General features: G+C 56.1%; 2 protein-coding genes across 3 annotated transcripts; both read left to right on the top strand.

The window, feature by feature from the left end:
* Positions 1-604: 604 nt before the first annotated feature.
* Positions 605-9,828, top strand: LOC105824919 (taste receptor type 1 member 1). Of its 2 annotated transcripts, XM_012662537.1 has the most exons (7): positions 605-898; positions 3,788-3,793; positions 3,920-4,220; positions 5,787-6,548; positions 6,959-7,171; positions 7,554-7,674; positions 8,704-9,828. In XM_012662537.1, exons 1-7 carry the CDS (start codon positions 708-710, stop codon positions 9,633-9,635), a joined length of 2,526 nt encoding a protein of 841 aa, XP_012517991.1. In that variant the 5' UTR covers positions 605-707; the 3' UTR covers positions 9,636-9,828. The 2 variants fall into 2 exon arrangements, with proteins under 2 accessions (XP_012517991.1, XP_012517992.1); XM_012662538.1 differs by lacking the exon at positions 5,787-6,548.
* Positions 9,829-10,082: 254 nt separating this feature from the next.
* On the top strand, positions 10,083-17,481 carry ZBTB48 (zinc finger and BTB domain containing 48). The gene is made up of 11 exons (XM_012662644.1): positions 10,083-10,225; positions 10,668-11,426; positions 11,878-12,119; positions 14,113-14,224; positions 14,864-14,956; positions 15,359-15,445; positions 15,624-15,778; positions 16,176-16,312; positions 16,384-16,548; positions 16,971-17,059; positions 17,128-17,481. Exons 2-11 carry the CDS (start codon positions 10,737-10,739, stop codon positions 17,422-17,424), a joined length of 2,067 nt encoding a protein of 688 aa, XP_012518098.1. The 5' UTR covers positions 10,083-10,225; positions 10,668-10,736; the 3' UTR covers positions 17,425-17,481.
* The last annotated feature ends 2,409 nt before the right edge of the window (positions 17,482-19,890 follow it).

The following is a 19,890-nucleotide window of genomic DNA, read 5'->3' as shown; positions in this document are numbered from 1 at the left end:
TGCAAAAGCTCGCCGGGGGCTGCCTTATGAGAGAAAGCCAGACACCCTGGGTCCAGCCCGGGGGCCGCCTCTCCGGAAATCCACCTGGGATCTTTTTTTCCCCTGCAGAAAAAGCTCCAGGTTTGGCATTTTAAGCAAAACCGGTCTATTTGCATACCTTCGGTTTGCATGGATTTGTCTTTGGGCTGATGGGAGCAACCCTGGGTAACAAGGTGAAACTATGATGATTCGCTCAGATTTCAGTTCCAGAAAACTGAGGACTGGGGGGTAGGGATGGGATGGCAACTCAAAGCCATGTCACATTCGGTAAACTGAGGCCCAGGTAAAAAGTTCTAAAACCCACAGCTCCCTGATAGTAACTGCCTACATGGACTCCCTCAAGGGCCAAGGGAAGTTGTGTCCCAGCCTCCCTCCTCCCCCCAAAATGCCAGCGCTCCCTTTCTGAGCCAGGTGAAGCCACAGGTGCCAGAGCAAGGATGGAACCCACAACCGTCCAGAGGAAAGGTCACTGGATGCCACCTGGTTTGCATCCATGCCTTTGCCCTGCCCAGTTCCTGAGTGGGACCACAGACCCGGAAGCAAACAGCCCTTCCAGGGGCACAAGGTTGCGAAGCATCTGGGCAGCTGCCTTCTATTCTATTTAAGCAACCGCCTCCTTAGAGTGCTCGGCTAGGCCATGCTGGACGCTGGCCGTGTGTGTGGCCAGCATGTTGCTCCAGACAGCTCACCTGGTTGGCCTGCAACTTTGCATTTCCTGCTGCTGGGCTTACAGCTGCCACAACACTGAGCCCTCTCCCGACTTCAGCCTCCCTGGGGATTACCTGCTTGCAGGCCTGTTCCCTCTCCATGCTGAATGTGTGCAGGTGCGACACAGACCTGAGGTGACCCTGTGTGACAGGTGAGTGTGGGGTCAGCAGAACCATCCTTTAATGGGACCTGTGGCCACATAGCCCCTCTGCCGGCCCTCCTCAGCAGGACCTTCCATCTGTGCCTCTGTCCTTGCCACCTGAACTGCCCCCCCCCGTCAATCCAGTCACCACCTTCAAGTGCCTGCTAGACCTTCCCAGACACTTCTGCCAGTTTCCACTTTGCAGTACTTATTCTGTCCTTGCTATTAGAATGCATTGTATTGTAACTCCGTTCAAATCATCTCCTGGCTTCGTACTGTAACTGGATGGCAAACTTGGGTAGGAGTAGGAGGAGATGGAAGATGGAATGACCATCCTTGCTTAATCTTTGCCATCCAGTCTCCTGGCTCAGAAAGGGAGCCCTGGCATTTTGGGGGGAGGAGGGAGGCTGGGACACAACTTCCCTTGGCCCTTGAGGGAGTCCATGTAGGCAATTACTATCAGGGAGCTGTGGGTTTTAGAACTTTTTACCCGGGCCTCAGTTTACCAAATGTGACATGGCTTTGAGTTGCCATCCCATCCCTACCCCCCAGTCCTCAGTCTCCCAGATGGCAGGTGGGAAGGGGAGACACATGACACAAACCAGTAGATGCTTCAGGAGTTTAGCAAAGATAAATAGGTTGGTGCCTTCATGAAGTCAATGATCTAGGTAGAGTAAAACTACTGCTTTTCTTTTTTTAATTTAATTTTTTTTTTTTTGAGACAGGGCCGTGCTCTGTCTCCGAGGATGGAGTGCAGTGGTACAGTCATAGCTCACTGCAGCCTAGAACTCCTGGACTCAAGTGATCCTCCCAAGTAGCTAAGACTACAGGCACATGCTACCATACTGAGCTAATTTTTTTTTCTAGAGATGGGGGTCTCACTATGTTGCCCAGGCTGGTTTCAAACTCCTGGGCTCAAGTTATCCTCCCACCTTGGCCTTCCAAAGTGCTGGGGTTACAGGTGTGAGCCACTACATCTGGTCTCCTTTCTTTTAAAGAAGATAGTTGATTGTAGACTGTGCAAGTCACAGGTCTGGAGGCTCAAGAATGCTGTCAGGGCTCAGCTGCAGGTTGACCTATGCATGAAGCATACCCAACGGTTGGCATAAGAGGAAGATTCTGGAAATCCTGGCATACGATGACCTGCCCAAAGAGCTGCAGATAGGAGCCTGGGAAAAGAAAACTTGGGCTGGGAAGAGAAGTTGGGTGGGACAGGAGGGGAGGAAGACAGGAAAACTGGCTTTAGATAACTGGAGGACTGTCTCCTACAGATGGCACTAAGCCTCCTCTGAGAGACTTAGGGGACAGAAGTGACAGAAGTGATGAAGAGTCTTTGAACAAGTAGAGAGGCTGGAAAACGGAACAGACCAGCACGTTTTTTTTTGTTTTTTTTTTTTGAGAAAGGGTCTCATGACATTGCCCAGGCTGCTCTCAAACTCCTGGGCTCAGATGATCCTCCTGCCTTAGCCTCCTGAGCAGCAGGGACTATAGATGCATACCATGGTACCTGGCTTAGCATGTTCTTTAAGCAGGGCAGAATCATGTCACCAGCATGTCCCTGTTGGGTTCCAGACAGAAGTTCCTAAAGTAGGGGCAACGAGGGGCCCTCAACACATTCATAGGTGTCCTGCCGAGAGGCACTAGTTAAACAAGGTTGAGCAGATGTAAGGGTTAAATTTTCTTTTTAAATTTTTTTTGAGACAAGGTCTCACTCTGTCACCAGGGTAGAGTACAGTGGCATCATCATAGCTCACTGCAACCTCCAACTCCTGGGCTCAAGTGATCCTTCTTCTTCAGCCTCCTGAGTGGCTGGGACTATAGGAGCATGCCACAATGCCTGGCTAATTTTTCTTTTTCTTTTTCTTTGGTTTTTTTTTTTTTTGAGACAGGGTCTCGCTATGTTGCCTAGGCTGATCTCAGACTCCTGGCCTCAAGTGATCCTCCTGCTTTGGCCTCCCAAAGTATTAGGATTACAGGCATGAGCCACCACATCCAGCCTTATGTGTCATCTTGTCTAGGCTATGGTGCCCAGGGTTGTTTTGTCAAACACTAGTCTAGATGTTGCCATGAAGGTTTTTTCTTGATGCAATTAAACTTTATTTTTTATTTATTTATTTATTTTTGAGACAGAGTCTCGCTCTGTTGCCCGGGCTAGAGTGCCGTGGCGTCAGCCTAGCTCACAGCAACCTCAAACTCCTAGGCTCAAGCGATCCTCCTGCCTCAGCCTCCCGAGTAGCTGGGACTATAGGCATGTGCCACCATGCCGGCTAATTTTTTCTATATATTTTTGGTTGTCCAGCCAATTTCTTTCTATTGTTAGTAGAGACAGGGTCTCACTCTTGCTCAGGCTGGTCTCGAACTCCTGAGCTCAAACGATCCTCCCGCCTCGGCCTCCCAGAGAGCTAGGATTACAGGCGTGAGCCACCGCCCCTGGCCTTAAACTTTAAATCAATAGACTGATTAACCAGATGCCCCTCCAGAACGGGGTGGGCTTCATCCAATCAGCTGAAAACCTTAAAAGACTCAGGTCCCTGGAAAAGGAGGGAAATCTGCCTCCAGATCACCCTCGGCCTTAAGCCCACAGCATCAACTCTTGTCAGGATGTCCAGCCTGCTGGCCTGCCCTGTAAATTTTGGACGTGCCATCCCCCATAATTGTGGGAGCCAATTCCTTAAAAGAAACCTCTCTGACTCTACATACAACCCATTGATTCTGTTTCTCTGTAGAACCCTGACTAACACAGCAGGCTTCTGTGCTTCAGAACTTTGTGAGCCTTTTGATGCTAGGATGCTTATCCGAGGGTAGGGGGGCATGTGGCGTTTCTCTAGCTTGTTCCCACCTCCCAAGGCCTGTTAACACCTATTGGAACTGTGTGTGTGCTTCAGGGCCCGTGGTGAGGTCATGGTTGTAGGGGACTGCACAGATGACCTCAGAGGTTCCTTTCTACCCCCAAAGCCTGGGAGTCTAGGAGGCCAGGGCTATCAGTGGGGCCTCGTCCTTCTCAGCCCTCGGCTTTCCTCACAGGCTCAGCAACTTCAACGGCCATGCCTACCACCACTTCCAGGCCATGCGGTTTGCCATTGAGGAAATAAACAACTCCACGGCCCTGCTGCCCAATGTCACCCTAGGGTACGAGCTGTACGATGTGTGCTCGGAGTCTGCCAATGTGTATGCCACGCTGAGAGTGCTCTCCGTGCCAGGGACAAACCACATAGAGATCCAGGGAAACCTTCTCGACTATGTCCCCAAGGTTGTGGCAGTGATTGGGCCCGAGGACTCCAACAGTGCTGCCACCACTGCTGCCCTGCTGAGCCCTTTCCTTGTACCCCTGGTAAGCTGGAGCCTCAGAGGTTTGCCTGTCTCCCTCCTGGCAATTCCAGCACGGGACTTGCACAGGTGGACAAGAGCTGCTGTCCCCTCAAAGCTAGTCTTGCCCCTGGATTTCTTGGGCAGTCACAGTTCTTTAGTCTGGGCAGAGGTCCCTGCCCAGCATGGTCCCTGCCCAGCCTTCCTTCCTCTCCAAGGGCTGCTTCCAGATCTCCCTGCCTCCACCTAGTGGGAAACCCATTCTCCTTTGGACCTACTGCTGTGCAGCTGCACACCAGCTGCCCTCCCCTCCCCTCTCCAGCCTGAGGTTCCTTCTCCTTTGTTAAGAATGAAATACCTTTCACCTCCCGCCCAGGTGCTCCACCTGCCTTCCTTCCTTTCTTCCCTTCACTCAGAGGTGGGGGTGTCCCTTTGTCTTGTCCCTGTGCATATTCCTGTCCTATCCCTTGGGCCTGCCCCTCCTGGCCTCTAATGGCCCTGCCCACCCTCCCTGCCTTGCCTCTCCCCTTCCCATCTACTCCCAGCCCGCCCCAATTCTGCCCTCACCACTCTTGTTCTTGCACCATCTAGATCTCCAAATCCAAGGAGTGCTTTTCAGACCTTCTTTATCTTACATGACTTCTTGATGACCTTTTCCACCAGTCCTGCTATGACACTCTTTCCTTGGTGCCCGTGCCCCCCACATCTTCCACTTTCAGTGTGGAGAGTCCTCCTGCCCCGCTGCCCCTAAGAAGCCACCCTCCTCTCCTCCCCAATCCTGGGCAGGCCCCGATGAGATGCACCACTTCATGGACCCGGCAGACCCCAAGTTGACCTTACCCTACACACGACAGAAGATTCTTCTCTTCCTGCATCCCCCCAGCCTGCTGGGCACCTGAAACCAGGCCAGAACCCCAGCAGTCCTGCCTTCTCCCACCTGTAGTCCCTTATTGGGGCCACTCCTTCCTTCTCAATGTCAAGTCCACCCCCCACCTCTTCTCCCCTGCTGCAGCTTGAATTCAGACCAGCGTCACTCCCAGCCAGATAATTCCATCAGCCTCCCACAAGTTCTCCCTGACTCATCTTGAACCTTTCCTAACAAGCTCTTCACTGGAGTCAGAGATACTCCTAAAACCCAAGTCTGAACATATCATCTTTCTGCGGACACCCTTGGGGGCTCCCCGTGGCCTACAGGACAAAGACTAAGCCGTTTAGCTTGAGAGTCTAAGCCTCCTGCCCTGACCCACCTGTGCTCCCCTTCTCACAAAGGGCCTCTTGCTGAGCAGAAGTCCCTGAAGGTCCCCAAACACACCATACTATTTCACTGCACACTTGCAGCTTTGTCCCTTTGCTTAGAATGTGTGCCCTTCCCCTTGTCCACTGGGGACAAGTGGGAGTTCCCACTCCTCCCCCAGGAACCCCTTGTGGCGCCTTGTGGTTCTTTGTATGTAATTTGTCAGTCTGTATGTCGAGTGCTGCTCTCCTGGTCTCTGCCCTCCCTGTATCCCCACACAGCACAGGGCCACGCACTGGGGGGTGGTTCAGTTGAGGTTGATGCTACTGAACTTGCTGAATGGGCCCTCCTCCACAGATCAGCTACTCGGCCAGCAGTGTGACACTTAGCACGAAGCGGCAATATCCCTCTTTTCTGCGCACCATCCCCAGTGACAAGCGCCAGGTGGAGACCATGGTGCTGCTGCTGAAAAGGTTCGGGTGGGTCTGGATCTCGCTGGTCGGCAGCGAAGGTGACTACGGGGAGCTGGGGGTGCGGGAGCTCGAGTACCAGGCCACCAAGGAGCGCATCTGCATTGCTTTCAAGGACATTGTGCCCTTCTCTGCCCGGGTGGGTGATAAGAAGATGCAGAGCATGATGCGCCACCTGGCCCAGGCCAGGACCACTGTCGTGGTTGTTTTCTCCCGCCACCAGCCAGCCAAGGTGTTCTTCGAGTCCGTGGTGCTGGCCGACCTGACTGGCAAGGTGTGGATCGCCTCAGAAGCCTGGGCCATCTCCCAACACATCACTGGGGTGCCTGGGATCCAGGACATCGGGACAGTGCTGGGTGTGGCCATCCAGCACGGGTTTGTCCCTGGCCTGAAGGAGTATGAAGAGGCCTATGCCTGGGCGGACAAGAGGGACCCCAGGCCTTGCATCAATGGCTCCTGGTGCAGCAGCAATCAGATCTGCAGACACTGCCAAACTTTCAGGCCACACTCGATGCCCAGGCTTGAAGCCATCTCCATGAGTTCTGCCTACAACACGTATCGGGCAGTGTACATTGTGGCCCACGGCCTCCACCAGCTCCTGGGCTGCACCTCTGGAGCCTGTTCCAGGGGCCAAGTCCACCCCTGGCAGGTAAAACACAGCCCTGGGAACCCTGTGTCAGGGAGAACAGCCAATCCTGAGACAAGCAGAGTGGGAACTCTCTGGCCTAAGTGCCAGGGTCTCGTCTCTTAGACAAATGCTTCTCGTCTCTAACCCTTGCCTTCTCTGAACCACCCACCATGCCTTGGAAGTGTCAAGGGTCAAGATCTAGGGCTAAAAAATGTCTGTAAGGGGTCCTTTGTCAGAGCCCTCCTCTCAGGAGGCTGGTTGGGAGGGTCAAGGGGCTTCCAAGGAGGGGAGGGGGCTCTGAGGAAGGGACCAGACCTTTTGGGTGGGCTGAAACCACCCAGGATAGAAACCTAAGAAGGTCTCAGGCACTTGCTTCCTGGGCCATCTGGGTCTGTGTTGTCTACCATGGCTTCATGATATGTTTGTTTCAGCTTCTGGAGCAGATCCCCAAGGTGAATTTCCTTCTACACGAAGACACTGTGACATTTAATGACAATGGGGGCCCCTTTAGTGGCTATACCATAATTGCCTGGGACTGGAGTGGGCCCAACTGGACCTTCACCGTCATCGGTTCTTCCACATGGTCTCCAGGTTGGCTGGACATAAATGAGACCAAAATCCAGTGGCATGGAAAGGACAACCAGGTAATGGGGATGTGGCCACTCATCAGGTGACTGCCTCATGGGCAGTCTGGAGCCTGAGGGTGATGCTGGCACAGCATGCACAGAGCAGGAAGGGGATGCCAGGTGTCAGGCTGACGTGGCTCTATCCAGCTCTGCCAAGGAGGCAGGGAAGGACGTTGTGCCCTTCTCTGCCCGGGTGGGTGATGAGAAGATGCAGAGCATCTTCTCCATGGGCTAGCACACAGACGCCCAGTGGGGCATTGGTTTACATGACCAGGGGCTCTGCCCTGGGAGTGAGCCCTGAGGGCAGATGCACAGAGATTCTGTTTTCTGTTACACGTGTGAGCTGCCCTTTGAGGTGGACCCCTCCATGTGGTTGCAGAACACCTGTGGCTTCTTACAGGTGCCTAAGTCTGTGTGCTCCAGCGACTGTCTTGAAGGGCACCAGCAAGTGGTTGTGGATTTCCAGCACTGTTGCTTTGAGTGTGTTCCCTGTGAGGCTGGGACCTTCCTCAACAAGAGTGGTGAGTGGACAAGTGAGTGGGCGGGCTACCCAGCACTGCTGGGGACTACACAGTGGATGAGAGGACCTCCCTTGTCCCCCGCGTGCACACACCCAGCCTAGAACCTGGGCCCTAGTCACTGGGCTGCCAATTAGGTACAAGATGGAGGACATCTGCCATCAGACTGAGTTCTGATCAAGAAAAAAACAACAAACCAACTGAGAGCCTTAGACCGAGGTGTGTCCTTTATCAGAGAGCTCCTATCACAACTTCTACAGGTGCAATCTTATCCTGAATTCAACCTCTTTCTCCAATGAATGTAGCTACTTTTCCCTTTGTACCCTCTTGTCCTATTTGTCCTTTCTATTGCCCAGGTCAAAGACAGCTAACTCCTTGAACAGCTTGGCCTGGATGCAGACACTAGCATGTTTGCAGCAAAAAACAAAACAAAACAAAACAAAACAACCCAAAAAACCAGGATGCCCCATCCAGGGTGCACAGTCAAGATCAGAAAGCAAATTAGGTAGCTAAGGGCTCAGCCTAGAGCTGGACTCCTGGGGCCACCTTCTGTCCTTTTATTATCCCTGCAGGGATGGGAATGCATTTCTTCTGTCCTCACTGAGTGAGTCAGGACTCAAGAAACCACAGAGTGGCAGCTCAGGAAGCAGAATTTGGTTAGTGGAAGTGCTGGAGGGAAAGATGAAAATTTCCTTCCCTTAGGGCTGGCTCCCATCGGATCATAGCAAATGGTATGGTATGTGGGCAGAGCTACCAGGGCAAGGCCCTGGCTAGGGACCTCTTGCTTTGCCAACCCCTGCAGGGATCCTGAGCCATATAGAACTTACGTGTGTATCTCCAGAGTCTGTAATTAACACAGACATTTTGAGGAAACACTTGGCCTCAGGTCTCACTGCTGGCTACCCGCCCTCCCCCCCACCTGCTATGGCCAGCAGAGCCTAGTTGCCATGGTACAGCTCCCCCAGCATCTTAAAGGCCTGCAGGAACTCCCTCTCACCAACTCTCAGGAACTTTCTCTGCCTTCCCTTTCAGACCTCTACAGCTGCCAGCCTTGTGGGAAAGAAGAGTGGGCACCTGAGGGAAGCCAGATCTGCTTCCCACGCACTGTGGTGTGTTTGACTTGGCATGAGCACATCTCTTGGGTGTTGCTGGCAGCTAATTCGCTGCTGCTGCTGCTGCTGGTTGGGACTGCTGGCCTGTTTGCTTGGCACCTAGACACCCCTGTGGTGAGGTCAGCTGGGGGCCAGCTGTGCTTCCTCATGCTGGGCTCCCTGGCAGTGGGTAGCTGCAGCCTCTATGGCTTCTTTGGGGAGCCCACGCTGCTCGCATGCTTGCTGCGCCAGGCCCTCTTTGCCCTTGGTTTTGCCATCTTCCTGTCCTGCCTGACAGTTCGCTCCTTCCAACTGGTCATCATCTTCAAGTTTTCCACCAAGTTACCCATGTTCTACCGTGCCTGGGTCCAAAACCACGGTGCTGGCCTGTTTGTGCTGATTAGCTCAATGACCCAGCTGCTTATCTGTCTAACCTGGCTTGCGGTGTGGACCCCACTGCCCACCAGAGAATACCAGCGCTTCCCCCAGCTGGTGATGCTTGAGTGCACAGAGTTCCACTCACTGGGCTTCGTGCTGGCCTTTGCCTACAATGGCCTCCTCTCGGTCAGCGCCTTTGCCTGCAGCTACCTGGGCAAGGACCTGCCAGAGAACTATAACGAGGCTAAATGTGTCACCTTCAGCTTGCTCCTCAACTTCGTGTCCTGGATCTCGTTCTTTACCGTGGCCCGCGTCTTCCAGGGCAAGTACCTGCTCGCGGTCAATGTGCTGGCCCCGCTGAGCAGCCTGAGCAGCGGCTTCAGTGGCTATTTCCTCCCCAAGTGCTATGTGATCCTCTGCCGCCCAGATCTCAACAGCACAGAGCACTTCCAGGCCTCCATCCAGGACTACACGAGGCGCTGCCATTCCACCTGACCAGTGGGGTCAGGTGGGGCCAAGCGGGCGGGCAGGACTGTAAGGCTTCCCTGGCCTGAGGGTCGAAGGTCGAGCAGGACCGTGGGCCTGGGGTGTCCGGGAGGCATTTGGGCTCCTCGGTCTTGGGTTGGGATGTGTAAGCGCACAGGAGAGCCCAGCTCAGCCTCCTGGCTGCCAATAAAGAGACGAAATGTATGTCTGCGTCTAGGCTGCGCTTCCGGTCTGGGAAGGGGGTGGTGTCGCCTCTTCAAGTGTGAGCCGGGAGCCCAGCATAGGCGGGCGCCCAACTTGGCGTTGCTGAGCAACTCCGCGGGGCGGGTCCAGCGCCGAAAGCACTGGGCCTGGACCCGTCCTTCCCTGCATCCCATTGGCCTTTTTCGGAAGCGTCCCGCCCCCTCAGGTGGGAGCTAGAAGCCCTACGCCACCAAGGCGCCCGCCTGGCCGACGCGCCCTGACGTCACGTCCGGCGCGGCGACAACGGCGTCTCCGCAGGGTAGTGCGGGCACGCACGGCCGGGGCAGTTCGTCTGTGGGCTGTGGAGGCGACGGAGCGCGGGGCCGGTGGGGCCGGCGCAGGGAGGACCAGCTCGGGTGAGGAGGGCGCGGGGCGAGGGAGGGAGGGGCTGCGGGCCGTCGTGGCCGCTGATGGGAGCGTGGCCGCGGCCGCCTTCCGCCCGGCCGCTCGGGACCTGTGGGCGCGGCGTGGGCTTCGCTCACCTGTCTGCGTCTGCCGCCCTCCCTGGTCCAGGGTCCACAGTTCGCGCACATCCCCTGCCACCTTTCCCCAAACTTTGATTCCTCCCACCAGCCCCTCTTCACGACACTGTGTCCCGCCATGCCCCGTCCCCCAGCTAGTCCGCCTGCGCCCCCGCCCCTCTCTGGCCAATCCAATATGGCCCCCGCTCCCCCTCCCCGGCGGCTGTCAGTCTGTTCCTCTTCTCCGCGTGCACCCTCTAACCTTGACCTAAGCCCTCGTTCTGATAAATGTGACTATCAGAATAGAGTCCAGCTTCCCTTTTCTTTTCAAATCCAGGGGCTTTCTGTTGCATATCCTCGGTCGGGCTGGCCAGGGTGTCACTCCTGTCTTCCTGCTCTTCTGATCATGGACGGCTCCTTCGTCCAGCACAGTGTGAGGGTTCTGCAGGAACTCAACAAGCAGCGAGAGAAGGGCCAGTACTGCGACGCTACCCTGGACGTGGGGGGCCTGGTATTCAAGGCACACTGGAGTGTCCTTGCCTGCTGCAGCCACTTCTTCCAGAGCCTCTACGGGGATGGTTCAGGGGGTAGTGTTGTCCTCCCTGCTGGCTTCGCTGAGATATTTGGCCTCTTGTTGGACTTTTTCTACACTGGTCACCTCGCCCTTACCTCGGGGAACCGGGATCAGGTGCTTCTGGCAGCCAGGGAGTTGCGAGTGCCTGAGGCTGTGGAGCTGTGCCAGAGCTTCAAGCCCAAAACCTCAGTGGGACAGGCACCAGGTGGCCAGAGTGTGGTGGGGAAACCCGCCTCCCAGGATGTGAACAGCCACCTGAAGGATCCAGAAGGCTTGGAGGAAGAGGAAGTTTCCAGGACTCTGGGTCTAGTCTCCAGGGATCAGGAGCCCAGAGGCAGTCACAGCCCCCAGAGGCCCCAGCTCCATCCCCCTGCTCAGAGTGAGAGCCCCTCCTTCCTCCGTGGGAAACTCAAGCAGGCTCTGAAGCCTTGCTCCCCGGAGGACAAGGAGCCTGAGGACTGCAAAGTGCCCCCAAGGCCCTTCGATGCTGAAGGGGCACAGCTGCAGGGCGGGAGTAATGAGGTACTGTGCTGTGCCCAGGGTGCTGAAACTGGGAAGATAAAAGTAGGGGGAAAAGATCGACACTTTTTTGGGATAATGTGGACCCCAAGGAAGAATCTCTGTTATGTGGGTTTGGAACAAGCTTTCTCCAAACCAAGAAAGCTGGTGACCTCAGGTTGACCTTTCTACTAGTTGCAGCTGTCCATATGGGTGTGGAGAAGGCAGCATCAGGACTACAGGTGTTTCCCCAGGACAATGAAATGCAGCCAGGCTTCCAGTTCCCCATAAACAGAGCCACTTGTCTCCAAATGCAAGGTGCAGATGCTATCTGCCCTGGGCCCCTGAAGGGAATAGTCCCTGATGAAGGGACTTGTTTGGGTTAGGGGTTGGGATAGGACTGGAGCTGAGTCCCCACAACCCCTGCTGATTAATTTGGTGACCCCACCCCCTCCTGCTGCCTCTTCTGCCCTAGTGGGAAGTAGTGGTTCAAGTGGAGGACGACGGGGATGGCGATTACGTTTCTGAGCCTGAGGCTGTGCTGACCAGGAGGAAGTCAAACGTAATCAGAAAGCCCTGTGCTGCCGAGCCAGCCCTGAGCGCAGGTTCCCTAGCAGCTGAGCCCGCTGAGAACAGAAAAGGTACAGCGGTGCCGGTTGAATGCCCCACATGTCATAAAAAGTTCCTCAGCAAATATTATCTTAAAGTTCACAACAGGTAAACGTTCTGTTTTTCTATTTTCTTTTCCTATCTGCCATTTCCACGTTGGGGGAGGGGTCCTGTGCTTCCCACTTGGTGCCTGGCGTTGGCACAGCTCTGGTCATCAGGGAGTGAGAACGTAGCTTTGCGTGGGATTCTTCCTCCCCCTCCTGCTGTGAGTCCTCTGGCTGGAGATGGGTTTGTGGACTTTGCTCTCCGGCTGGCTCCTGCCAGCAGGAGAGAAGCCTGTGGACCCTGTGCAGGCGCTGAGGCCTAACCTTAGGTATTAGTAATTAAAATTAAATAAAAAATTCAGTTCCTTGACACACCAGCCAAATCTCAGCTGCTCAGGAGCCACATGGCTCCTGGCTACCAAATTGGACAGTGTAGCATAGAACATTCCCATCATCACAGAGAGTTCTCTTGGGAAGTGCTGCTCCAGAGTCCCTGCAAGGTCTGTGGGGATGGCAGGTAGGCGACATGCCTTCCAATCCTATCACTCTCCAGCCAAGACATCACTAATCCCATCACAGGGCACTTTCTTGGCAAGCCAGGTTAGGCCACAAATCTTTTCTCACTGTGACACTCGAGGAAGCCACCAGTGATCACCTGGAATTGGAGCTGGGGGTGAAATCAGGTTGCTATACCTGTGCACTTTGCTTTGTGGCAGCTGCTGCCAGTGGAATCTTTGGGTAATCTCAGTGTATGGGGAACCCTGGGGCAGTCGCCGTTCTGCCTGGACACTCTGCCAGGGTAAGACTCAGGTGCTCACACTGTCTCCATCCTGACCTTGGGCTTCAGGTTGCTGGACTGGCCCTGAGAACCGGGAGGGGAGGGGAGTGATGACTTCATGAGGTTATTTTGATGGGGAATGAGGACAGCTGATGCAGCGATTAGAGGAAGAGAGAAGAGCTTGGCCTCTGGCTGGTCGTAAGAGCGCTCGCAGTGCTGCACGCGGGCTCTGAGGTCGGTTCGTTTAGTTCATTTGTTCAACAGACTATGAGGCAGCTCAGGATGTATCAGTGAACAAAACAATGGTCCCTTGTGGAGCTTATGCAGGGCCATGCAGATGACCGACAAGAAGTAAACTGTGTGTGGTGGAAGGTGAAAAGGTGAGAAGTGCTGTGGAAAAAGAAAGAGGAGGTTGGGGGGTTCAGGTGGGGTCAGGTTGCAATTTTAAATAACAGTGGTCTGGGGGAGACTTACTGAGATGGTGAGATTTGAGCAACAACTCAAAGGAGGTGATGAAGTTGACCAAATGGGTGACTGGGGGTGAGGGCTCTGGGGCAGCAACGAGCCTGGTGGGTTGACGGACAGCAAGAAGGTGTGTGCCTGGCCTGGTGGGACACCTTGGGAATGAAAAGGCACCTCCCGGGCCTTTTCTCTGAACTGGGAAGCATTGGAGGGCTGTGAGCCAAGAGGTGCTGACGCCTGACTTCTGTTTAAAGGGTCTGTCTGGCTGTTGCTGACAGCTGAAACCAGTCAGGGAGGCAGGCAGGGAGCAGGGAGACCAGGTGGGCAGCTCATGTGGCAGCTCAGGAGATGTTGTTGCCACACTAGGTAGTGGAGCGAGGTCAGATGGTCAGCTCTGGTCACAATTTTGAAGCTCTGGGAAGATGGAGTTGTTTCTCCAGGTAGTGAGGCCCCAGGGATTGCTTTTGCCTTCGGTTGGAAGGCTGGCCAGGCCTCCCCATCAGCTCCTTTGCCAGTCAGCTCCGTGGCGGCCTCTTGGGAGGCTGGCTTTGGATATCCCCTCATAGCTGCGTAGGGTGGCCATGGCATTCTCCCTTGCAAAGAGTCTCTGCTGGAGGTGGTTTCTGGACTTGTCCTTGCACGTTCACCAGCCAGGGTCTGACTGTGCCCACGTGGTGAGCCACGAGCCAGCCTCAGGACACCTTCCCTCCTGCTGTGCAGCACAGCACCGTCAGCCTCGGGGGCCAGAGGGGCCCAAGGTGAGGGAGAGCCGGGAAACCCTCTCAGCCCCCACACCCCATGTGGCTTCTCCTGGCAGGAAACACACTGGGGAGAAACCCTTTGAGTGTCCCAAATGTGGGAAGTGTTACTTTCGGAAGGAGAACCTCCTGGAGCATGAAGCCCGGAATTGCATGAACCGCTCGGAACAGGTACTTGGGAGCTGGCCCAGGTACTTGTGGGCAGGGGCATGCTGGCCTCTGTCTTGGTGCCATCTGGGAAGGGCCCCCAGGAGACTGTCTCAGAGGGGGACTGTATGCTTAAGAGAGCTTCAGGGTCCTTGGATATCAAGTCCACACCTTGGTACAGGTGGGGACACAGGTCCCAAGGGTGGAAGGGATAAGTGCAGGAGGGACTCTGTGGGAGGCACTTCGGATTTGCCTTCCCAGGCCCCTGGCCCAGCTCTACCGTGGGCTTTGGAGAAGGGGAACTTCAGCGAGGGGTGGCTGCTGGGAAAGGCCTCCTGGCCGCTGCCCCCACCCACTGCTGGCCCATGCGTGGGACCCAGCTAAACCCTGCCCTTCTCTTCCTAGAGGCCTGTCGCTGGCAGCTGGGGCCAGGGACCGTGCATGAGGCCACTTGGCCCCTGCATCCAGCCTGTCTGGGCCTGAGAAGGGCCTGGTGTGTGATGGGTTTGCAGCGCTCAGTGACAGTCAAGGCAGGCAGGTTATGTGTTAACCCTGTCCCACCTGAGCGTCCCCCCAGGCAGACTCTTCCCAGCAGTGAGTGGAATTCCTGCCACCACAGGCAGAGGCCCTGACGCCAGCCCTGCTTGCCCCTCACACTGCCAGGTCTTCACGTGCTCTGTGTGCCAGGAGACGTTCCGCCGGAGGATGGAGCTGCGGGTGCACATGGTGTCCCACACGGGGGAGATGCCCTACAAGGTCAGGATCGGCTTATCTCCAGGGGAGGGTAGGCCCAGGATCCCTCCTGCTGAGCCCTTTACCTGGGGCGGCGTCAGGCACCTCCTCCTTGATAGCCTTCAAGGAGCTTCCCTGCCCGTCCATTGTCCCATTGTCCTGTGTCTGTGGGTGGGGCCACTGGCTGCAGCTTCACCTCCAGGGTCCTTCCTGGGCGCTGGTTTCTTTCTGTGGAGGGCAGGCTCAGTACCCCTGTGGCCATGGCACTGGTGGCCCCCTAGTGCCATCCTTCATTCCAGATCAGGGACCCTCCTTGTACCTCACCTGGGCCCTGCCCTCACTCTTCCACCCGACAGCATGGGGATGGGTGGCCAGGTCTCCGTTTGTGTAGGCTGCCCTGGAGGTGACCGTGGGCCTATTTTTCAGTGTTCCTCCTGCTCCCAGCAGTTCATGCAGAAGAAGGACTTGCAGAGCCACATGATCAAGCTACACGGAGCCCCCAAGCCCCATGCAGTAAGTGCCAGGCAGGGCTGGGCCGGGCACACTCGGATGCTGGCGTGAGCAAGAGTGGGCAGGAGGCTGTGTGCTTTCTGCTGTTCCGGGGTACTGGAGGCCTACAGGGCTCCCAGGCAGCCCTGCCCTCACCTTGGCCCTGGCCCTGGCCCCTCTGCCCGACCTGTCTACTCTGCAGTGCCCCACCTGTGCCAAGTGCTTTCTGTCCCGCACGGAGCTGCAGCTGCACGAGGCGTTCAAGCACCGTGGGGAGAAGCTATTTGTGTGCGAGGAGTGTGGGCACCGGGCCTCAAGCCGCAATGGCCTGCAGATGCACATCAAAGCCAAGCACAGGTGTGGGTCAGCCGTCCTCCCCCAAGGCCTGGCCAGCAGCGGGGCCGGGAAGGCAGAGTTTGCTGACAGTTACACAGATGAGTGTGCCCTCCACCCTGAATCTAGGCCTGCAGCCTTTCTGGGGTGGGGATACCTTAGGCTTGAGCAAGAGTTGGCCAGGCAGAGCAGCTGGGGGACGGGATTTCCAGCTAAGACAAGGCTCCATACCTCCTGGGGGGCATGTTCTTAGTTTCTTGTGCCTCCCACTCCATAGAGCTCCCTTCTGCTCTGGGATGGAGGTGGTGCCCCTTGCCTGGTACTGCCCAGGCCTTCCTTGCCTGTCACACTTCCAGCTGTAGCAGAGTAAAGGGGGCCAGTTCCCTTTTGATGGCCTCTGTCCGTGTCCCTGCCCAAACAGGAACGAGAGGCCACATGTCTGCGAGTTCTGCAGCCACGCCTTCACCCAGAAGGCCAATCTCAACATGCACCTGCGCACGCACACAGGCGAGAAGCCCTTCCAGTGCCACCTCTGTGGCAAGACCTTCCGCACCCAAGGTGAGGCTTGCCTGTCCCCTCCCTGTCCCGAGACTGAAGCCAGCAGCTGAGCCCCTGCCTTGTCCCCACAGCCAGCCTGGACAAGCACAACCGCACCCACACGGGTGAGAGGCCCTTCAGCTGCGAGTTCTGCGAGCAGCGCTTCACAGAGAAGGGGCCCCTCCTGAGGCATGTGGCCAGCCGTCACCAGGAGGGCCGGCCCCATTTCTGCCAGATCTGTGGCAAGACCTTCAAAGGTACCTGGACAAGCCCTGGGGGAAGCCGGGGGCTGGGCCATCTCCGTTTCCCACTGACCTGAGTGGAGCATCTTTGGGAGGGAGGTGGGCGCAACAGTGGCTTTCAAACGCTCGTTCCTAGCAGCAGAACCTTCTTGCCAGTGAATCTCTTCCCTCCCCTGTGCCCTGAAGAGATGAGAGTGGAGCTGCTTTGCCATGGTGGGGCGGGGGGCATCCTGTGCAGCAGCAGCCCTGGGATGGCACTGGCCCCAAGGACAGTGGAAAGAAAGAAACCCCTGCTGACTGCTTGGCCACCTCCTTGCTGCCTCTGTCCTAGCCTCCTGCCGCATGTCCACGTGGGCTCTGGGCTCCTGGGCTCATCTCAGGGCGATCCCCATGGTGCTCCCACCTCCCCTAATGCTGGTGGTGCTTCGTTCCCGCAGCTGTGGAGCAGTTGCGCGTGCACGTCAGACGGCACAAGGGCGTGAGGAAGTTCGAGTGCACGGAGTGCGGCTACAAGTTCACGCGGCAGGTAGGCCTGGCCCGGGCCCTCTTTCCTCCCCCAGGCTCTCGCCCGTCCTGAGCTCCCCCTTCCCCCAGGCCCACTTGCGAAGACACATGGAGATCCACGATCGGGTGGAGAACTACAACCCACGGCAGCGCAAGCTCCGAAACCTGGTCATTGAGGACGAGAAGATGGTGGTGGTGGCGCTTCAGCCGCCTGCAGAGCTGGAGGTGGGCTCGGCTGAGGTCATTGTGGAGTCCCTGGCCCAGGGTGGCCTGGCCTCCCAGCTCCCCAGCCAGAGACTGTGTGCAGAGGACAGCTTCACTAGCCCGGGTGTCCTGGAACCCTCACTCATCATCACGGCTGCCGTCCCTGAGGACTGCGACACGTAGCCCACCCTGCCCAACTGAGCCCACTTGGCCCCCAATAAACCACGTGGCTTTGGACTCACTTATTTTAGCCTGTCCAGCTGTCTGTTCCCCAGTACCCTGGAGCCACAGAGCTGGACTCTAGCAGAGCGCTGCTTTCCCACCGTGCCCCAGGATGGAGTGGGGCCTGCCCACTCGTCGGGAGACCTCAGCTGAGCGAGACTCAGGCGCATCAGGTTTGGGGGCCGAGCCTGTGGCCCTGGCCTCTCTTTATGCCTACACTTTGCTCCTCATTCTTCCTGGTTTTTAGAACTGGGATTACTGGCCAGTAGAGCAGTGGTGTTCCTCTCAGAGCTCAGGGGGATGCCAGCTAGTGGGAGCAGAATTCACCACTCAGCCTCTGGAGTCAAAGCGGGGTGGCCAGGGCCCACGATGATGGCCTTGCTGGCCAAAGTCAAGACTCAGGCCCAGTTAGTAGCGGAGCACGCCTGGGTGCCTGAGGAGGGCTCGTGGCTAAGCAGGCTCTGGGTCCGGGCACGCCCACAGAGGGCACCCTTCCCTTGGGAGGACCTAGCCTGGTCTGCATGTCGAGGTGACCCGGGGTGCAGGTGAGGCCAGGCCTTGAATGGTGAGACACCTTGGTGGTCGGCGGGTTCGACAGCCATGGGGGTGCCGTGTGCCATGGAGGAAAAGCACGTGGGTTCTAGAGCAGATAGCCTGTGTTTAAATTTGTTCCTAACTCCTTTATTTGTAGTTCTGTGACCGAGCAAGGTACTAACTGCTTCATTTCTTTCTTCTTTTAATGGAATTAGTACATGCTTCATAGGCAAGTATTACGTTACCTGTGACTGAATAATACAGCACCCCAAAACTTATCTGGGGGCTGGGGAGTCTGCGTCTCAAGATGGCTCCCTCACGTGCCTGGCAAGTTGGTGCTGGCTATGGACTGGGGCCCTGGGTGCCTCTCCTTAGGCTGCTTGGGCTTCTGCACAGCATGGTGGCTGGGTTCCAAGAGCAAAAGTCCCCAAAGCAGGTCAAAGCTGCAAGGCTTTTTTGTTTAAGACAGAGTCTCACTCTGTCACCCAGGCTAGAGTGCCATGGTATTATCATAGCTCACTGCAACCTCAAACTCCTGGGTTCAAGGGATCCTCCTGCCTCAGCCTCCCAAGTAGCTGGGACTACAGGTGTGTACCACCACACCTGGCTAATTTTTCTATTTTTAGTAGAGACAGGGTCTTGGCCCTTGCTAGTCTCAAACTCCTGAGCTCAAGTGATCCTCCCACCTTGGCCTCCCAGAGTGTTAGGATTGTAAGTGTGAGCCCCTGTGCCCAGCCAAGGCCTTTTTATGACCCAGCCCTTAAGTCATGTGGTGTTACCTCTGCCATACCCTGTTGGTTGAGGTAGTCACCAAAAGTCACTGCCCTGATTCAAAGTAAGGGGACATAGACCTCCCCCTACCATTTGATGGGAGGGATCTGAAAGAATTTATGAACACATTTAAAAACTGCTCCACCCACAGAGTAAGTTCTGGATCATTGGTGATGATGGTCGTGACCCCAGTAACGCAGGGCCAGGCACTGTTACATCCCATCACGGGAGGACTCCTGGGACACCATTCCCCTGTGCTGAATTCCTGCTAGAGCTGGGGGCTAGGGAAAAGTTTCTCCTGTTTTATACCCAGAAGCTATCTACCATATTTCTCCTTTTATTCCTTGACCATTGGGAGCTCAGAGGTAAGGACAGGACTCAAGTGTAGGAACTGACACCCCAGGTTTCTGACTGACTTTCCTACGTAGGTCGTGAGCTGCTTCCGATCTGTTTTGGGAAGAGTGTTAACAAAGGCAAACGCCATCTCTTCGTTTATAAAGAGGCAAACTCTAGCCTCAAAATTTTGCTTCCCTTCCCAGCCCAGAGGCTGGCCTCTCTTCAGGTTCAGACGGGCTCTGCAGATATGAGCACTGTCCCAAGCCTGACGGCTAGTGTGGACTCGCAGCCTGGCTCGGGGTCCTCCTTCGTTGAAGGGCTCTATCTCCCTGCTACAGGTGGGAGTCTCACGCCACTGTGCGCCACCATGCACTATTTCCTCGGGAGGGAGGGCTTCAGGAGCCGAGCACTGGGCGGGGCACCAATGGGGCTGAAGCCAGGAACAGGCAGGTGAAGCGATGTCACCACGAACCCCCGCACTTTCCAGGCCTCTCCGTGTTTTGTAAGGATTTGAAATGGGAAAGGGGCCTGGAGGCCTTTGTAAATGGCAGACTCCTCAGACCTCCAGCATGCGCCTGTTCTCACCAAACTGTCCCCTTCCGCTATGTACAGGGCCCCTCCGCGCTGCTCCCCACTTCCCCAACACCTGCCCTCAGCCCAAAGAATGCCCAGAGGACACAGCAGCAGGAGGACAAAGGCAGTGACACCAAATGTATAGGAAATATCTTTATTTGAAAAAGTATTAAAGGCATCCTAAGACATTAAGCAGGATTCCAGACACGTAAG

This window comes from Propithecus coquereli, unplaced genomic scaffold (assembly GCF_000956105.1).
Source record: "Propithecus coquereli isolate 6110/MARCELLA unplaced genomic scaffold, Pcoq_1.0 Scaffold77, whole genome shotgun sequence".
In the NCBI taxonomy this organism is placed as follows: domain Eukaryota; kingdom Metazoa; phylum Chordata; class Mammalia; order Primates; family Indriidae; genus Propithecus; species Propithecus coquereli.
Note: the sequence above shows the minus strand (reverse complement) of the source record. Positions and strands in the feature narration are given on the sequence as shown.